This window comes from Entelurus aequoreus, linkage group LG17 (genome assembly GCF_033978785.1).
Source record: "Entelurus aequoreus isolate RoL-2023_Sb linkage group LG17, RoL_Eaeq_v1.1, whole genome shotgun sequence".
NCBI lineage: Eukaryota > Metazoa > Chordata > Actinopteri > Syngnathiformes > Syngnathidae > Entelurus > Entelurus aequoreus.
Window position 1 is genome coordinate 5,958,279 of NC_084747.1, and position 16,458 is coordinate 5,974,736.

Below are 16,458 nucleotides of genomic sequence, written 5' to 3' on the forward strand. Positions count from 1 at the left end.
TGACTGACTGTATCGAATGCCTTGCGGAGGTCTAAGAATATTGCTCCAACTACACAAATGATTATTCTAGCTGCAAATGTCTGGTTTTTGGTGCAATATCTACATAGGTGTATAGAGGCCCATTTCCAGCCACTATCACTCCAGTGTTCTAATGGTACAATGTGTTTGCTCATTGGCTCAGAAGGCTAATTGATGATTAGAAAACCCTTGTGCAATCATGTTCACACATCTGAAAACAGTTTAGCTTGTTACAGAAGCTACAAAACTGACCTTCCCTTGAGCAGATTGAGTTTCTGGAGCATCACATTTGTGGGGTCAATTAAACGCTCAAAATGTCCAGAAAAAGAGAACTTTCATCTGAAACTCGACAGTCTATTCTTGTTCTTAGATATGAAGGCTATTCCACTAAATTGTTTGGGTGACCCCAAACTTTTGAACGGTAGTGTATATCAGTCATTAAGAAAAAATGTTTTTAATTTTTCAACTTAAGGTTTTTTTAATTGTTCAACTTCAGGTTTATCTGTCGATATAAAGCAATTGTGTTTTTTATGTCTTATGCCCTTTTTTGTCAAATATAAGTTGGTATTATTTTATAACTTAACACAAATATGCGATATTTTGCACACAAAAAAATATTTCTATGGAATTTTGGATGTGAAGTAATTGTAGCATTTAATAGGGCCATAATTCATAACAAACTTTGAGTTTGAGCAATGAAAGTTTTAAAGAAAAAAACGGTCTGCATGCCAGCTTTGGGTTGTTAGAGTAAACATTGTAACTTTTTCTTGTTACGTTTCAACTTTATGCTCCTTTTTTTCCTCTTTTTATGTTTTTTTTTTTTTTTTTAATAGTGTTTATAGAATGTGTCACAGGCCATTAAAAATTTAGCTGTGGGCTGCAAATGACCTGCACTTTGCTCTCCCTTGTTCTATAGTATTGTCCCTTGACAAATTACACTGTAATAAAAATGCTTGAGCAGCTAAATGTATATATATATATATATATATATATATATATATATATATATATATATATATATATATATATATATATATATATATATATATATATATATATATATATATATATATATATATATATATATATATATATATATATATATATATATATATATATATATATATATATATATATATATATATATATATATATATATATATATATATATAGTGTATTGTGTACATGCATAGTGTGGAAAATGAAAAGCAAAGATGAAAAGGTAGACATCATGGTGTTGTCGCCTCCAGGGCCTTCACTCGCCTTCAAATCCAATTTCGCGCAAAGTCTAAAGCTTTATGGCCCGACGGAAGGTGTTCCTCCAGCGCGGCGAAGACAAGGAGACGGTGAAATGAAACATCATCACAAGGTTACCGGGCTGGTAGCCATTCATCTCCAAACCGCTGTGTAGTTTTTATGAACGGATGATTTGTGGCACAGGGTGCAGCCCGGGTGACCAAATATCTTGCAATTTTTTGGGGGGGCTTCTGCAGGAAAGACGAGAGGGAAGTTGTTCTTTCAAAGGGAGTTTGTTTTGAAGCAGCGTTTGAGCCACACAGAGAATTAAAAAAGGAAATATCACAAAACCAAAATGGCCAACGACAGCGCATTTTTTTAATTGAAGTAGTTGAGGAGACAATTTGTGATTGGTGATGTGATGATAACAAACATTTTCTTTACCGGGTAAAACACAACTTAAATACATGACAACTGACTTCATTTTTTCCATTTACACACACAATTTTACTAACTGTGTCTTTTTTTCAAAAGACATACACACTTTTCCAAACACCACATTCAATTTTCTTAATTCCTAGATTATTTGCAAAAATGACACACTTCAGTCCAAACATATGCCCATTCATCAAAATAAAGCAAGCGTTTTATTTTTAAAATGCAGTTTTATTGTCATCTCACTCACACAGACTTCAAATGATAAGACACTATTGGAGTGAGTTACCCAGAACAGTGATAAATACAAAACACATTTGTAAAAACCCCTATTTTCCTATAAGAAGTCACATGTTTGGGGCATTTTGCCTGACTTTTTTAGCATATGTGATGAATGATTACTGTAACTTGACAACAGGGCCGGCCCGTGGCATAGGCCGTATAGGCAAATGCTAAGGGCGCCGTCCATCAGGGGGCGCCACGCCAGTGCCGCAAATGTTGGAGGAAAAAACAAAACAAAAAAATATTATTTCTAAATACATAAAATAATCCCACGTTAATTAAAATGCAAAGTAAAGCCTATTTAATAGAAATATTTATTGTTACAACATTACGCCCCCCTCCCCCGGCACGATGCGCCCCCTCCCTTCCCGTATCATGACTCTTTTTGGACGTCACCACATAAAAAAATCAACACAAGATGTCAAAACGGCCAAAACTGTCAGGTGCCCAGGGAAGAAAAAAGAGAAAAGAAGAGGAGAAACGAGAAAAAGACAGAGGTAGCAGGTAGGTAACGTTAGCCTACATGAAATTATTTGTCTGTTACAGAATGTGATAGTAACCTGGCTTTTTAGCATTAAGCTAATGTTACATGATTCGGCAATTGCTAATCAATAAATAGCTAGTTCTGTTTTAACGTCGGGCTAATATTGTGGAGGGGGCTAAATTGTTATGGAAAATAATAATGTAACGTTAGGTAATTACAGTACTCCCTGGTGTACAGTAATTTGTAAGTCATTCTAGTTAATGCAATATTAAAAAGCACAAATAGAGAACTCTGTAGGATCCCCTTTTTTTGTAATATAGTTGTTAAAGTCATACTGGTTTGATATCTTGTTTTGTGCAGTGCCTTATTTATATTGTATTTTTAATTTATTTTATGCAACTTGTTGACACGTTTTATTTTGTGTTTATGTATGTAAAAAATATTGTATTTCATATATTCATTTTTTTTTTTGTATTCATTTATTTATCCATATTTTTTTTAATCTTGTTAACTATTCCGATTGTTAATTTGCTTTCTTTAAGTAAAAAAAAAAGGTCAAAGACAAAGCTATTCGGTTTCTTGTGAGTATATACACTTCACTGCCGATGTGGGGGGGCGCCACCTAAAATCTTGCCTAGGGCGCCAGATTGGTTAGTTGCCGGGCCTGCTTAACAAAATATATTGGCAAATCCATAGCAATCGTCATTGTTTACTTTGAAGTGGGCCTATATATGTAAGGACCTAAAGAGAAAGTAAAAATATCCTGTACTCTTTTCAAGAAGTGCTCAACAATGATGCTGCAAACTGCAAATATTTATTTTTACCACAGTCAGGTAAAGTAACTGTCAGGTTTAAACATTGACGACATCTATTAAACAAGACAAGAGGCAAAGAATTAAACAGAGACAGAATTCAATTTGGACTCATTTGAGGAGACACGCCTGGACACACTGCTGCATTCGGGTGGAAGGCGGGGTACACCCTGGACAAGTCGCCACCTCATCGCAGGGCCAACACAGATAGACAGACAACATTCACACTCACATTCACACACTAGGGACCAATTTAGTGTTGCCAATCAACCTATCCCCAGGTGCATGTCTTTGGAGGTGGGAGGGGCCTATCCCCAGGTGCATGTCTTTGGAGGTGGGAGGAAGCCGGAGTACCCGGAGGGAACCCACGCAGTCACGGGGAGAACATGCAAACTCCACACAGAAAGATCCCGAGCCGGGGATTGAACCCAGGACTACTCAGGACCTTCGTATTGTGAGGCACATGCACTAACCCCTGTACCACCGTGCTGCCCGGATTAGTAATAGCAATAGTTTCGTACATCTTCACCTTAAACCTTTTGCATATTTTGTCTTCTATCTAGCTTATCTTGTTTTCTTTTATTTTTATTTTATTTGTAATTTTATTTTTTAAATTTTATTTGTTTTTTTGTTTTTTTAATCATTTTTTTAAAAATACATAGTTTTATTTTGTATTTTATTTATTGGATTAGTAATAGCAAAAAATAAAATACAAAATAAAACTATAAAAAATTTAAATAAATTATTTAAAAAGAAAACAAGATAAGCTCGATAAAAGATGAAATATGCAAAAGGTTTAAGGTGAAGATGTACGAAACTACCTAAAATGTGAAGGACTGCATCACTCTATCAACGCTATTAAGCAAATAAATCAAACAAAGCACCATATATGATTCAGTTTAAGAGACTGTTCAAACTACAAGTGTTCACAAAGTGCACAGAACAATAATTATGATGTACATCTTGATCCTTTTTTTTTTTTTTTAGATAATGATTATTTATGTATTTAATATTTGTTTACTTACAATGTTATATTGTTTATTTATTCACTGTTCTGTTACTAACAAAGAACAAGGAAATGGGATAAAATAACTATGAAAAGGGGTAGGATTAAATAAGCTCTGCTTCTACCTACTCCTTTTCGGACATGCTGTAATGAAACAACTGGAAATGTGTGATGCATTACATTGTATCGTATGCATGTTCCAAATAAACTGAACTAAATTGTAAATGGGCCACAGAAAATAAGAAACGAATACAATGGGATTTGATAGAGTTGCAATATGTAAAATGGACAGAGGGGGCAGCAAAACGCCACAATCGACTCAACCTAACCTGGAAGCACAACCACAACAAGCCGAAGAAGAACAAAAAAAAGGGGGCAACCGAGTCGCTTCCGCAAAAGGGCAGGCGGCAAAATGCAGGATAATAGCGGAAGGACCAAATCATGTAAATATTTTGTTCAAAGTGCTCCTGAGGGAACAAATGGCAGCAGCCGCGGACACGTTTGACGGGAAAATGGCCTCGTACGACGAACAACTTTGTCGAGCAGGAGAAGAGAACGCCATACGACGTCGACGACTGGAAGCCGACAATAAGCGACGAGGTATATTTTCATATTTACAAGGCAATTATAGTTAAGTTATTTTTACATATATTACATAAACACGTAAATTATACCTGTATACATAAGTAATAAATAATTCACTAACATTCGTGCGGAAAGGAAGCGAAGAGGAGCGCGTTGCATCATGGGAGAATAGCAGGTCGACTATAAACATCAACAATGTTACATAGTGTAGACTCAATAATACTTATAGCAATCATTGTGTTTAAGTTACTTGTTTACATTTGCCACCAGGCCAGTGTTGGGAAAAGTACTTTTAAAAAGTGAATTAGAGTTATTAGTTATTTCCCTAAAAGTTAATTGAATTAGAATAGAATAGAAAGTACTTTATTGATCCCTGGGGTAAATTCAGAATTACGAACAAATGTAATTATTTACAATGCTGTAAATGCATATATATATATATATATATATATATATATATATATATATATATATATATATATATATATATATATATATATATATATATATATATACCTCATTTCAGGAACCAATTAGACGCGATAAACAAGGGACCACTGTATTTTAATTAACAAAGAGAATGCCTGAAATGAGGGATATATATATATATATATATATATATATATATATATATATATATATATATATATATATATATATATATATATATATATATATATATATATATATATATATATATATATATATATATACACACAAAGACAAACATCAAGAATGTTACATAGTGTAGACTCAATAATACTTATAACAATCATTGTGTTTAAGTTAGTTGTTTATATTTGCCACCAGACCAGTGTTGGGAAAAGTACTTTTAAAAAGTGAATTGGAGTTGTTAGTTATTTCCCTAAAAGGTAATTGAATTAGAATAGAAAGTACTTTATTGATCCCTGGGGGAAATTCAGAATTACGAACAAATGTAATTATTTACAATTCTGTAAATGCATATATATATATATATATATATATATATATTTCAGGAACCAATTAGACGCTTGTTGTCCCTTGTTTATCGCGTCTAATTGGTTCCAGGCCTGACCGTGATTAACAAATGCTTGCAAAGTGGGATTATTATTAATAAATTGACTCTTTTTAGTTAGAGCATTAAAAAAAACTATTAATAACCTTCTAGGGTTGGAATTGGGAGTTAAATCACCAAAATGATTCCTGAGCCCTCAAGTTAAATCCCATGGACTTGGAATGGTATCTTAAACATTTTTTTTTTCAACATCATTTTTTTTTTTATTGTTCAACTTCAGGTCTATCTGTCAATATAAAGTAATTGTGTTTTTTTTATGTTTTATGCCCTTTTTTTTGTCAAAAACTCTGTTGTTTGTTGGCGAAAACACAAAATATTATGCAATATTTTCACCAAAAAAAGATTTTCAAAGTGGAATATGTGATGTGAAGTAATTGGAGCCTTAGATAGGTCGATAATTAAACCTATTTGTATTTTTACCATTGTAATTGAAAAAGGTCAATAACTTTTAATCATCTCAGATAAGTAAACAAACAAAAAATAAATTGCACTTTAATAAATATTGAACATCTTGGAATGCAGTTTTTCCCTGCTTGGAGAAACTGGTTCAGATGTTGATGGGCCAACGTGCCAATTTTTTGCGTGGATTACCAATTTGCGTAATCACAACACGAGTTTGCCTGTTTAGCCAGAAAATTAATCAATAAATAAATGTATACATAATCCACCTTTGCTTTTGTTAATACAAATTCCACAATAATTCTGAGTGTGTCCTAGCAGACGTCCAGCAGCGGATTGGACGCCAAGGAAAATGTCCCTCTCAGCCGCAGGAGGATCCACAGCCACCCCACACTAAAGAGGAAGAGGGGGGACTTTGGCTCACTCAGGAGGGAAAGCATCTTCTTGGGCTGGATGAGGCCGATCTGACTATTGTGTCTGTGAAGAGCGAAGACGACAAAGACGAATCGCAAGCAGACCGCCTCTTCGCTCCGCAATCAGATAGTGGCAACACAACACCTGAGGATGAAGACAGGGGCGACGCCCAAGAACCGTTAGGCAGCGATACGGACCATGAAGGGGATATGAGGAGCGACGCCAACAACAAACTCTCCAAAAAGGAGACGGGTAAAGAAAGTTTTAGCTGCTCAGTTTGTGCTAAAGTCTTTTCTTACAATAGCGCTTTGACTCGACACATGAGAACACACACAGGGGAAAAACCCTTCAGTTGTTCAGTTTGCGGAGACAAATTCTCTCTAAAGGGCAATATGATCAAGCACAGGAGAACACACACTGAAGAAAAGCCTTTCAGTTGTTCGTTTTGCGGTAAAGGATTCTTCCACAAGGCCAACATGCTGTCACACACCAGAACGCACACAGGAGAAAAACCTTTCATCTGCTCGGTTTGCGGAGACACGTTTGCTCACAAGGCCTCTCTGACGGCGCACACCGTGACGCACACGGGGGAAAAGCCCTTCACGTGCTCCATCTGCGGCGAGAGCTTTTCCTACCTCAGCAACTTGAAGTCCCACATGCGGAAGCACACGGGGGAGCGACCCTACAGCTGCTCAGTTTGCGGCAAGCGGTTCTCGCACAAGGTGAACATGGTGTCGCACGTGAGGACGCACACCGGGGAACAGCCTTTCGCTTGCACGATTTGCGACGAGAGCTATTCTTACAAGCGCAGTCTGAATAATCACATGCGGACACACGCTGGAGGAAACCCTTTGGTTGCGCAATTTGTGCTACGTGTAAAGGATTAAATCCATATTAATGTTTCGCTCTTTTTCTGATGCTACCATAAAGATAAGTGTCCCACTTTTGACCGGAACTTTCCAAATACCACTGGATATAATTTTATGGATGTCCTCAAAATGTGAAAGACATGTAAAATGTCACGGCCAGGGAATGCGCCCTCATCCTTGCGCTCTGCTTGTCGCACCTCAGGACACGCCCACGGCCGCGCACATCCAGGGACGCGCCGGGCGCGTCTCCGCCCTGCAGCAGCCGCCAGCTGCAATCATTCAACGGCAATCAGCGCACGTGCCGGTGACGAGTGTGCTGCTTCATAAGCCCACACAACCTGCCATGCCGGGCCGGAATATACTGTTGTGGTTTGACTAACGGAGATGATGGCAACAGACACCAGGGAGCAGTATGTAGCTCTGAGATTTAGTATATATATATATATATATATATGTATATATATATATATATATACATATATATATATATATATATATATATATATATATATATATATATATATATATATATATATATATATATATATATAGACCATACTTGCCAACCTTGAGACCTCCAATATCGGGAGGTGGGGGGGGCGGGGGCGAGGTTGGGGGCGTGATTATTTACAGCTAGAATTCACCAACTTGAGTATTTCATATATATATATATATATATATATATATATATATATATATATATATATATATATATATATATATATATATATATATATATATATATATATATATATATATATATATATATATATGAAATACTTATATATATGTATATATATATATATATATATATATATATATATATATATATATATATATATATATGTATGAAATACTTGACTTTCAGTGAATAAATAATTTAATTTCAGTGTCCATTAGATGGCAGTATTGTCCTGTTTAACTTCTCCGTTCATGATGAGTATATCATTTCGGCCACCGTGTTCAATGGAGAAGTCTGTTCTACATATTTACAGGCAACATACACCTTCCCCTTCGAACTGTCCTGGATGAACTGAAATTCTTGTTTCCATTCGTTTGAATTCGTTAGGCAAGCTGTTTATATTGTGGGAAAGCGGGCGTGAGAACAGGCTGTCCCCACTCAGTCTCAGGTCCGCATTGAGCTGGAGGGGGCGTGGCCTCCAGCTCCGGCTGAATACCGGGAGTTTGTCGGGAGAAAATCTCTGCCGGGATGTTGTCGGGAGAGGCGCTGAATACCGGGATTCTCCCGCTAAAAACGGGAGGGTTGGCAAGTATGATATAGACATATATATATATATATTTAATAATCGGACAAAACTAAATATAATAACTAAGGAAATGGAGTCTTACACCATACACACTCTTGGATTTTGTCACACTGCATTTCTTTAGTTATTATATTTAGTCTTGTTTGATTATTATTATATATATATATATATATATGTGTGTGTGTGTATATATATATATATGTGTCTATATACTGTATATATACAGTATATATTTTACAATCAAGTGAAACGCAACAAAAATGCAACAAACAGTGAAATATGAACGCGAAGGGTACAAAATAAACCCACCTACAATCTGATATATCTGATACATCACTAAGCTTTAGAACTTTGTTGTGAAAATCTTCCGTTTCTGTGGAAACGCTTCCCGCCCACACTGCTTAGTGCCTGGTCTGAGCTACTGTGACGTAGATGAACATAGTAACTAATTAGATGACCATAATAACTAATTAGATTACCATAGTAACTGGTATATCATCCATAAGCGCAGATTCCAACCACTGAAATATATATATAGTTCAAGACTTGCGGTCATTAGAAAACATGAGTGCACATCATAATGGCAGCTAGTTTCCAAACATCTAAAAAAATTATTTGGGAATGTCCGGCGGGCCAGATTGAAAAGCTTAACAGGCCGCATGTGGCCCCCGGTCTGGTTTAAAGGGTTCTTAAAACCAGGTCCAGTCCAGATTGTGTCCAAGGTGTTTGTGGGGTTCCATGGTGTAATGGTTAGCACTCTGGACTCTGAATCCAGCGATCCGAGTTCAAATCTCGGTGGGACCTGAGTTATTTTACCCTGAATTGATTTACGTGGACTCCGATTTAAACAAATTGAAAAACTTATTGGGGTGTTACCATTTAGTGTTGAATTGTACAGATTATGTACTGAACTGTGCAATCTACTAATAAAAGTTTTAATCAATCAATCAAAGTCGGGCTCAGCAACACACACCTTCATTTATGTACACTGAAAATTAGGGAACACAACAACAGAATGCATATAATCTATAAACAAAATTACATTTTCAAAATATTCATTTATGTACAGTCCAGATTATGTCCAGGTCGGTTGTTTGCGTCTTCAGTACCGCCCCAAGATGGCGTCAGTGTGACGTCGCTTGGTGCCGCAAACGAAACCTTCCGTCGTAGAAGAAGAAACGGGCGGAAGTTAGCAAGGGGACGTGGAGCAAAAAGCGCCTGTTTGACGGACGCAAAGATGTCTTTTCAAGAGTTTATAAAGGAGCGTTTGATGGTAGCCGCCAATGAAATATTCCACATGTTTGAAAGAACTATTGCGTCGTACCAGGAGGAACTTTCTCGAACGAGAGAGGAGAACGAGCGACAACGACGACAACTGGACGCTGTTATCAAGACTGAAAGTGAGCTACCCAGCAAATGTTATTTGACATGTTGTCTATCCAGTACGTTTATCACATTACTTGTATTATTAAGATCGGTCGAATCCAATCTCCCCCGGACGCTTGTCCACTTCCGATTTAATTATACTAACTTCTCCATAGAGATGAACAGGGGGGAACAAATAGTCTGTTCTAGGGTCAAATTCTTGCGATTCGTACATGCTTTATTATTTGGCAAAATGATCACAGGGACTCTTTAAAGTAGGGGTCTCAAACTCATTTTAGCTCAGGGGCCACATCTGTGCACACGCGGGCCAAACTATTAAAATCATGGCATTAAAACTAAAAAAATTAAGACAACTTCAGATGGTTTTCTTTGTCTTACTTTGGCCAAAAATAGAACGAACACATTCTGAAAATATTACAATAAAAATATGGGGAAAAAATACAGGCAGCGGTAAAGTTTAGATCAGGGGTCACCAACCTTTTTGAAACCAAGAGCTACTTCTTGGGTAGTGATTAATGCGAAGGGCTACCAGTTTGATACACACTTAAATAAATTGCCAGAAATAGCCAATTTGCTCAATTTACCTTTAACTCTATGTTATTATTAATAATTAATGATATTTACACTTAATTGAACGGTTTAAAAGAGGAGAAAACACGAAAAAAATGAAAATTAAATTTTGAAACATAGTTTATCTTCAATCTCGACTCTTTAAAATTCAACCGAAAAAAAGAAGAGAAAAACTAGCTAATTCGAATCTTTTGGAAAAAATTTAAAAAATAATTTATGGAACATTATTAGTCATTTTTCCTGATTAAGATTAATTTTAGAATTTTGATGACATGTTTTAAATAGGTTAAAATCCAATCTACACTTTGTTAGAATATATAACAAATTGGACCAAGCTATATTTCTAACAAAGACTAATCATTATTTCTTCTAGATTTTCCAGAACAAAAATTTTAAAAGAAATTCAAAAGACTTTGAAATAAGATTTAAATTTGATTCTACAGATTTTCTAGATTTGCCAGAATATTTTTTTGGAATTTTAATCATAATAAGTTTGAAGAAATATATCACAAATATTCTTCGTCGAAAAAACAGAAGCTAAAATGAAGAATTAAATTAAAATGTATTTATTATTCTTTACAATAAAAAAATTACCTGAACATTGATTTAAATTGTCAGGAAAGAAGAGGAAGGAATTTAAAAGGTAAAAAGGTATATGTGTTTAAAAATCCTAAAATCATTTTTAAGGTTGTATTTTTTCTCTAAAATTGTCTTTCTGAAAGTTATAAGAAGCAAAGTAAAAAAATTCATGAATTCATTTAAACAAGTGAAGACCAAGTCTTTAAATATTTTCTTGGATTTTCAAATTCTATTTGAGTTTTGTCTCTCTTAGAATCAAAAATGTCGAGCAAAGCGAGACCAGCTTGCTGGTAAATAAATAAAATTTAAAAAATAGAGGCAGCTCACTGGTAAGTGCTGCTATTTAAACTATTTTTAGAACAGGCCGGCGGGCTACTCATCTGGTCCTTACGGGCTACCTGGTGCCCGCGGGCACCGCGTTGGTGACCCCTGGTTTAGATCCATGAATGTGAATGAATTATAACTGAATACATGTACACAAAGTTAAAGTACGAATGATTGTCACACACACACACACACTAGGTGTGGTGAAATGTGTCCTCTGCATTTGACCCATCCGCTTGTTCACCCCCTGGGAGGTGAGGGGAGCAGTGGGCAGCAGTGGTGGCAGCGCCCGGGAATCTTTTTTGGTGATTTAACCCCCAATTCCAACCCTTGATGCTGAGTGCCAAGCAGGGAGGTAATGGCTCCCATTTTTATAGTCTTTGGTATGGTATGAACTCACAACCTCTATTGCAACTTTCTATGGCCCCATAGTTATTTTGCATTATCATTTAACTTTTTTTTTTAAACAGAGTCTAAGTACCCAATGCATACGATGGGGGGCTTCTGAGTTTAAGTGTGTTTGTGTTGCTTGTGTCCCGCAGACGTCCAGCAGCTGATTGGCCGTCAAGAAGAACGTCCCCCTCAGTCGCAGGGAAAGGGCTCCACTTTGAAACCGGTGGATCCACAACCCCCCCACCTCAAAGAGGAAGAGGAGGAACGCTGGATCACTCGGGATGAAGAGTGTCTGCGAGGTCCGGAGGACGCTGACCTGACAGTTGTCTCTGTGAAGACGGAAGATGATGAAGACAAACTACAAGCACACAACTTCTTAGCTCCACTATCAGATAGTGAGGCTGAAGATGGGGTTGGAGATGCTTTAAGCACCGATACAGACTGTGAAGGTGATGTGAGGACTCACACTGATAACAAACACCCTGAATGCTCTAATAAGGACACGGGTAAAAAACGTTTCGCCTGCTCAGTTTGCGGTGAAAGTTATTCGTATAAGTGCAATTTGACTCTACACCTGCGAACGCACACGGGAGAAAAACCTTTTCGCTGCTCGATTTGCGGTGAAGGATTCATCCAGAAGGTGGCTTTGATTGCGCACACGACGACGCACACAGGAGAAAAACCTTTCACTTGCTCAATTTGCGGTAAAAGCTTTTCCTATAAGAGTAACTTGAACGCGCACGCGCGGACACACAGTGAGAAACCATTCGGTTGTTCAGTTTGCGACAAAAGATTCGCTCAAAAAGTGAACATGGAATCACACATGAGAACGCACACAGGAGAAAAACCTTTTAGCTGCTCGGTTTGCGGTAGAAAGTTCTCTCACAAGGCAAATATGGTAACACACGTGCGGATACACACGGGTGAAAAACCTTTCACTTGTTCGGTGTGTGGGGAAGGTTTTGCTCAAAGGGTGGCTTTAGTAGCACACACAAACGCACACACGGGAGAAACGCCCTTTGCTTGCTCCGTTTGCGGTAAAACGTTCTTACAAAAGGCAAACATGGTATCCCACATGAAAACGCACACGGGCGAAAAACCTTTCACATGCTCGGTGTGCGGCGACAGCTTTGCGCAGAAGATCACTCTGATTGCGCACACCAGAACGCACACAGGTGAAAAACCTTTCAGTTGTTCCTTTTGCGCCAAGGAATTCTCTCAAAAGTCAAACATGGTGTCGCACATTCGAATACACACGGGGGAGAAACCTTTCACTTGCTCGGTCTGTGGCGACAGCTTCGCTCAGAAGGTGTCTTTGGTCGTACACGGACGAATCCATACGGGGGAAAAACCCTTCAGTTGTTCGGTTTGCGGGAAAAGATTTTTTCAGAAGGCAAATATGGCGACACACATGAGAACACACACAGGGGAAACCACTTTCAGTTGCTCGGTGTGTGGGAAAGGCTACTCTCACAAGTCCACGTTGATGGCGCACATGCAGACACACAGCGGGGAATAAAAACCTATTCCCAGCGCTTATTACTAACAGTATTCTCTCCAGTGTAATGATGAATGCACTGATTCATATATTGGGGAAACAAAACAACCACTAAGCCGACATATGGCACAGCATAGAAGGGCAAACTCTTCCGGCCAAGATTCAGCTGTCTACCTGCACCTCAGGGAGAAACGGCACTCTTTTGAGAACAAAAATGTACGGATTCTGAACAGGGAGGACGGCTGGTACAAAAGAGGAGTGAGGGAAGGTTGAAAACCCATCCCTGAACAAAGGAGGAGGTCTGCGACACCACCAGTCTCCCACATACAACACTGTGCTTTCAACCATTCTTAAAAGACTCCTAATTTAGCCTCTATCAAATAACAGGAGTTAGAAACATTGATTGACAGTGGGATGGCTCACTTGCATCAAAACAGTTGGTTTTTTTTTAACTACCAGGGGGCAAAACCATCCTTGCCCATGCAGGCACACCCTCCTGGTTTTTGGAGCACCGGCCGCAAGACCAGATCTGACCAATCTTAGTCTATGAGCATGAACTGTTGAAATCTACTTGGATGAGAGGCGAAACATTATTATTAGGGGTGTAACGGTACACAAAAATTTGGGTTCGGTACGTACACTACCGTTCAAAAGTTTGGGGTCACCCAAACAATTTTGTGGAGTAGCCTTCATTTCTAAGAACAAGAATAGACTGTCGAGTTTCAGATGAAAGTTCTCTTTTTCTGGCCATTTTGAGCGTTTAATTGACCCCACAAATGTGATGCTCCAGAAACTCAATCTGCTCAAAGGAAGGTCAGTTTTGTAGCTTCTGTAACGAGCTAAACTGTTTTCAGATGTGTGAACATGATTGCACAAGGGTTTTCTAATCATCAATTAGCCTTCTGAGCTAATGAGCAAACACATTGTACCATTAGAACACTGGAGTGATAGTTGCTGGAAATGGGCCTCTATACACCTATGTAGATATTGCACCAAAAACCAGACATTTGCAGCTAGAATAGTCATTTACCACATTAGCAATGTATAGAGTGTATTTCTTTCAAGTTAAGACTAGTTTAAAGTTATCTTCATTGAAAAGTACAGTGCTTTTCTCTCAAAAATAAGGACATTTCAATGTGACCCCAAACTTTTGAACGGTAGTGTACCTCGGTTTAGAGGTCACGGTTCGGTTCATTTTCGGTACAGTAAGAAAACAACAAAATGTAAATTTTTTGCTTATTTATTTACCAAATTTGCAAAATCTTCCACCAAAAATATTTTTCTTAGTGGAATATTTGATGTGAAGTAATGGGAACCTTGGATAGGTCAATAATTCATAATAACATTGATTTTGATTCAATATTATGTTTTGAGCAATGACAGTTTGAAAGAGGAAAAAAAACAGCTTTGTATTATTAGTCAACATTGCAACTTTTTCTAAATTACATTTAACCTTTAAGCTTTTTTATTTCACTTTTGTTATGTTTTTGTTTATTTTAATAGTATTTTTAGAATGTGCTGTGGGCCTTTAAAACATTAGCTGTGGGCCGCAAATGGCCTCCGGGGCACACTTTTGACACCCCTGCTATAGATAATAAAAAATTAAATGTGATAAATCTATGGATAAAAAGCAGAGCCTGGCGACACATGCGCGTTTATCATAACTCTCTCGCTCTCTCTCTCTCTGCCCCTCCCTCACCAATGCTGCTGGGCGCACAATTTGTTTTGTTTTTAACCCCTTCTTAACCCTGAACGTACATTAAAATACACGCAACCCTAACTCAAAATGCCGGACATTTTGAGGCATTTAAGAAACTCCGCCCTGACAGCTCCGCAAAAGAGGACATGTCCGGTGAAAAGAGGACGTATGGTTAGTCTATCGTAGCCCGTTAGCTGCTAGCATCCCGTGTGTTGTGCCTCGGTGTGCATTGTTTACACAACGTGCGTTACGCTACTTAATATGTCCGTGTGGAAACTCGTTCGGTACACCTCCGAACCGAACCGAAACCCCCGTACCGAAACGGTTCAATACAAATACATGTACCGTTACACCCCTAATTATTATTATTATTCTTTTTATTAAATTTTATTTCCTAAAATCTTGCACTCTTTCACACTTCTTGATTACCTCTCGAGGAACTCTGCGGAAAATTTTATTATTTTCGTGATTTGAACGGTTCCAACAGCTAAAAACAACGCAAGCGTAGGCCATTTTTCTTCGAAAAAGGCAAAGTGTCGCCCATAGTGCTATGACAACACACATACAGAATACAACCTATTGGACTTTTTTTGTGTATTTTTAAACAAATCAAATGCAATTTAAAGGGATCGACAGGTCGATTAAACAACAACATGGACAGTAAGAGAGTAAGAAAGAGGTAATAAAGCCAGGGAAAGAGTGGGAACCCAGAGTGTGTTGGCTTTGTTGTAGCCAGGTCTTACAGTGCAGCAATGTCTCCCTCTGCTGGCCATTGTGGAAACAGTCGCTTTGCTTCGAAAAATAATGACGCAGTCTTCATACAGATGCTCCTAGGAGTTAGCATGTAGTCCTAAATCTGTTTAGTATAGCCTGCTTTTTATAATAATATAAACACCACAGTATATGCTTTCATTTGTTGCCAGGAATATGAAAAAAAAAACTTGCAAAAGTCTATGATGAAAACTGACATAATCATGGTGTATTGTGATTGGTCCCTTTTAATGCATATTATAATGTCACTGTACTTATAACACAATAACTTTTTGATTATTGTCTTCTTTATCGTCTTTATTGTTGCTGTAAATACTCAAATTGTATGTTTGTGTTGCGAACATTTTTGCAATAAAAAAGTTGTAGACGTCTC

The 16,458-nt window shown here is 37.5% G+C and overlaps 1 protein-coding gene and 1 non-coding gene across 4 annotated transcripts; both read left to right on the forward strand.

Annotated features, from left to right (window-relative positions):
• The first annotated feature begins 4,655 nt into the window (after positions 1-4,655).
• LOC133632205 (gastrula zinc finger protein XlCGF57.1-like) lies at positions 4,656-16,456 on the forward strand. 3 transcript variants are annotated; one of them, XM_062024499.1, is made up of 3 exons: positions 4,656-4,873; positions 6,636-6,980; positions 12,267-16,456. In XM_062024499.1, the coding sequence occupies exons 1-3, from the start codon at positions 4,753-4,755 to the stop codon at positions 13,634-13,636; spliced, it is 1,836 nt and encodes a 611-aa protein (XP_061880483.1). In that variant the 5' UTR covers positions 4,656-4,752; the 3' UTR covers positions 13,637-16,456. The 3 variants fall into 3 exon arrangements, with proteins under 3 accessions (XP_061880483.1, XP_061880485.1, XP_061880484.1); XM_062024501.1 differs by lacking the exon at positions 6,636-6,980; XM_062024500.1 differs by lacking the exons at positions 4,656-4,873; positions 6,636-6,980 and adding an exon at positions 9,834-10,265.
• trnaq-cug (transfer RNA glutamine (anticodon CUG)) lies at positions 9,598-9,669 on the forward strand. Its single transcript has one exon. It is a non-coding gene; the product is annotated as a tRNA-Gln (tRNA).
• Positions 16,457-16,458: the final 2 nt, after the last annotated feature.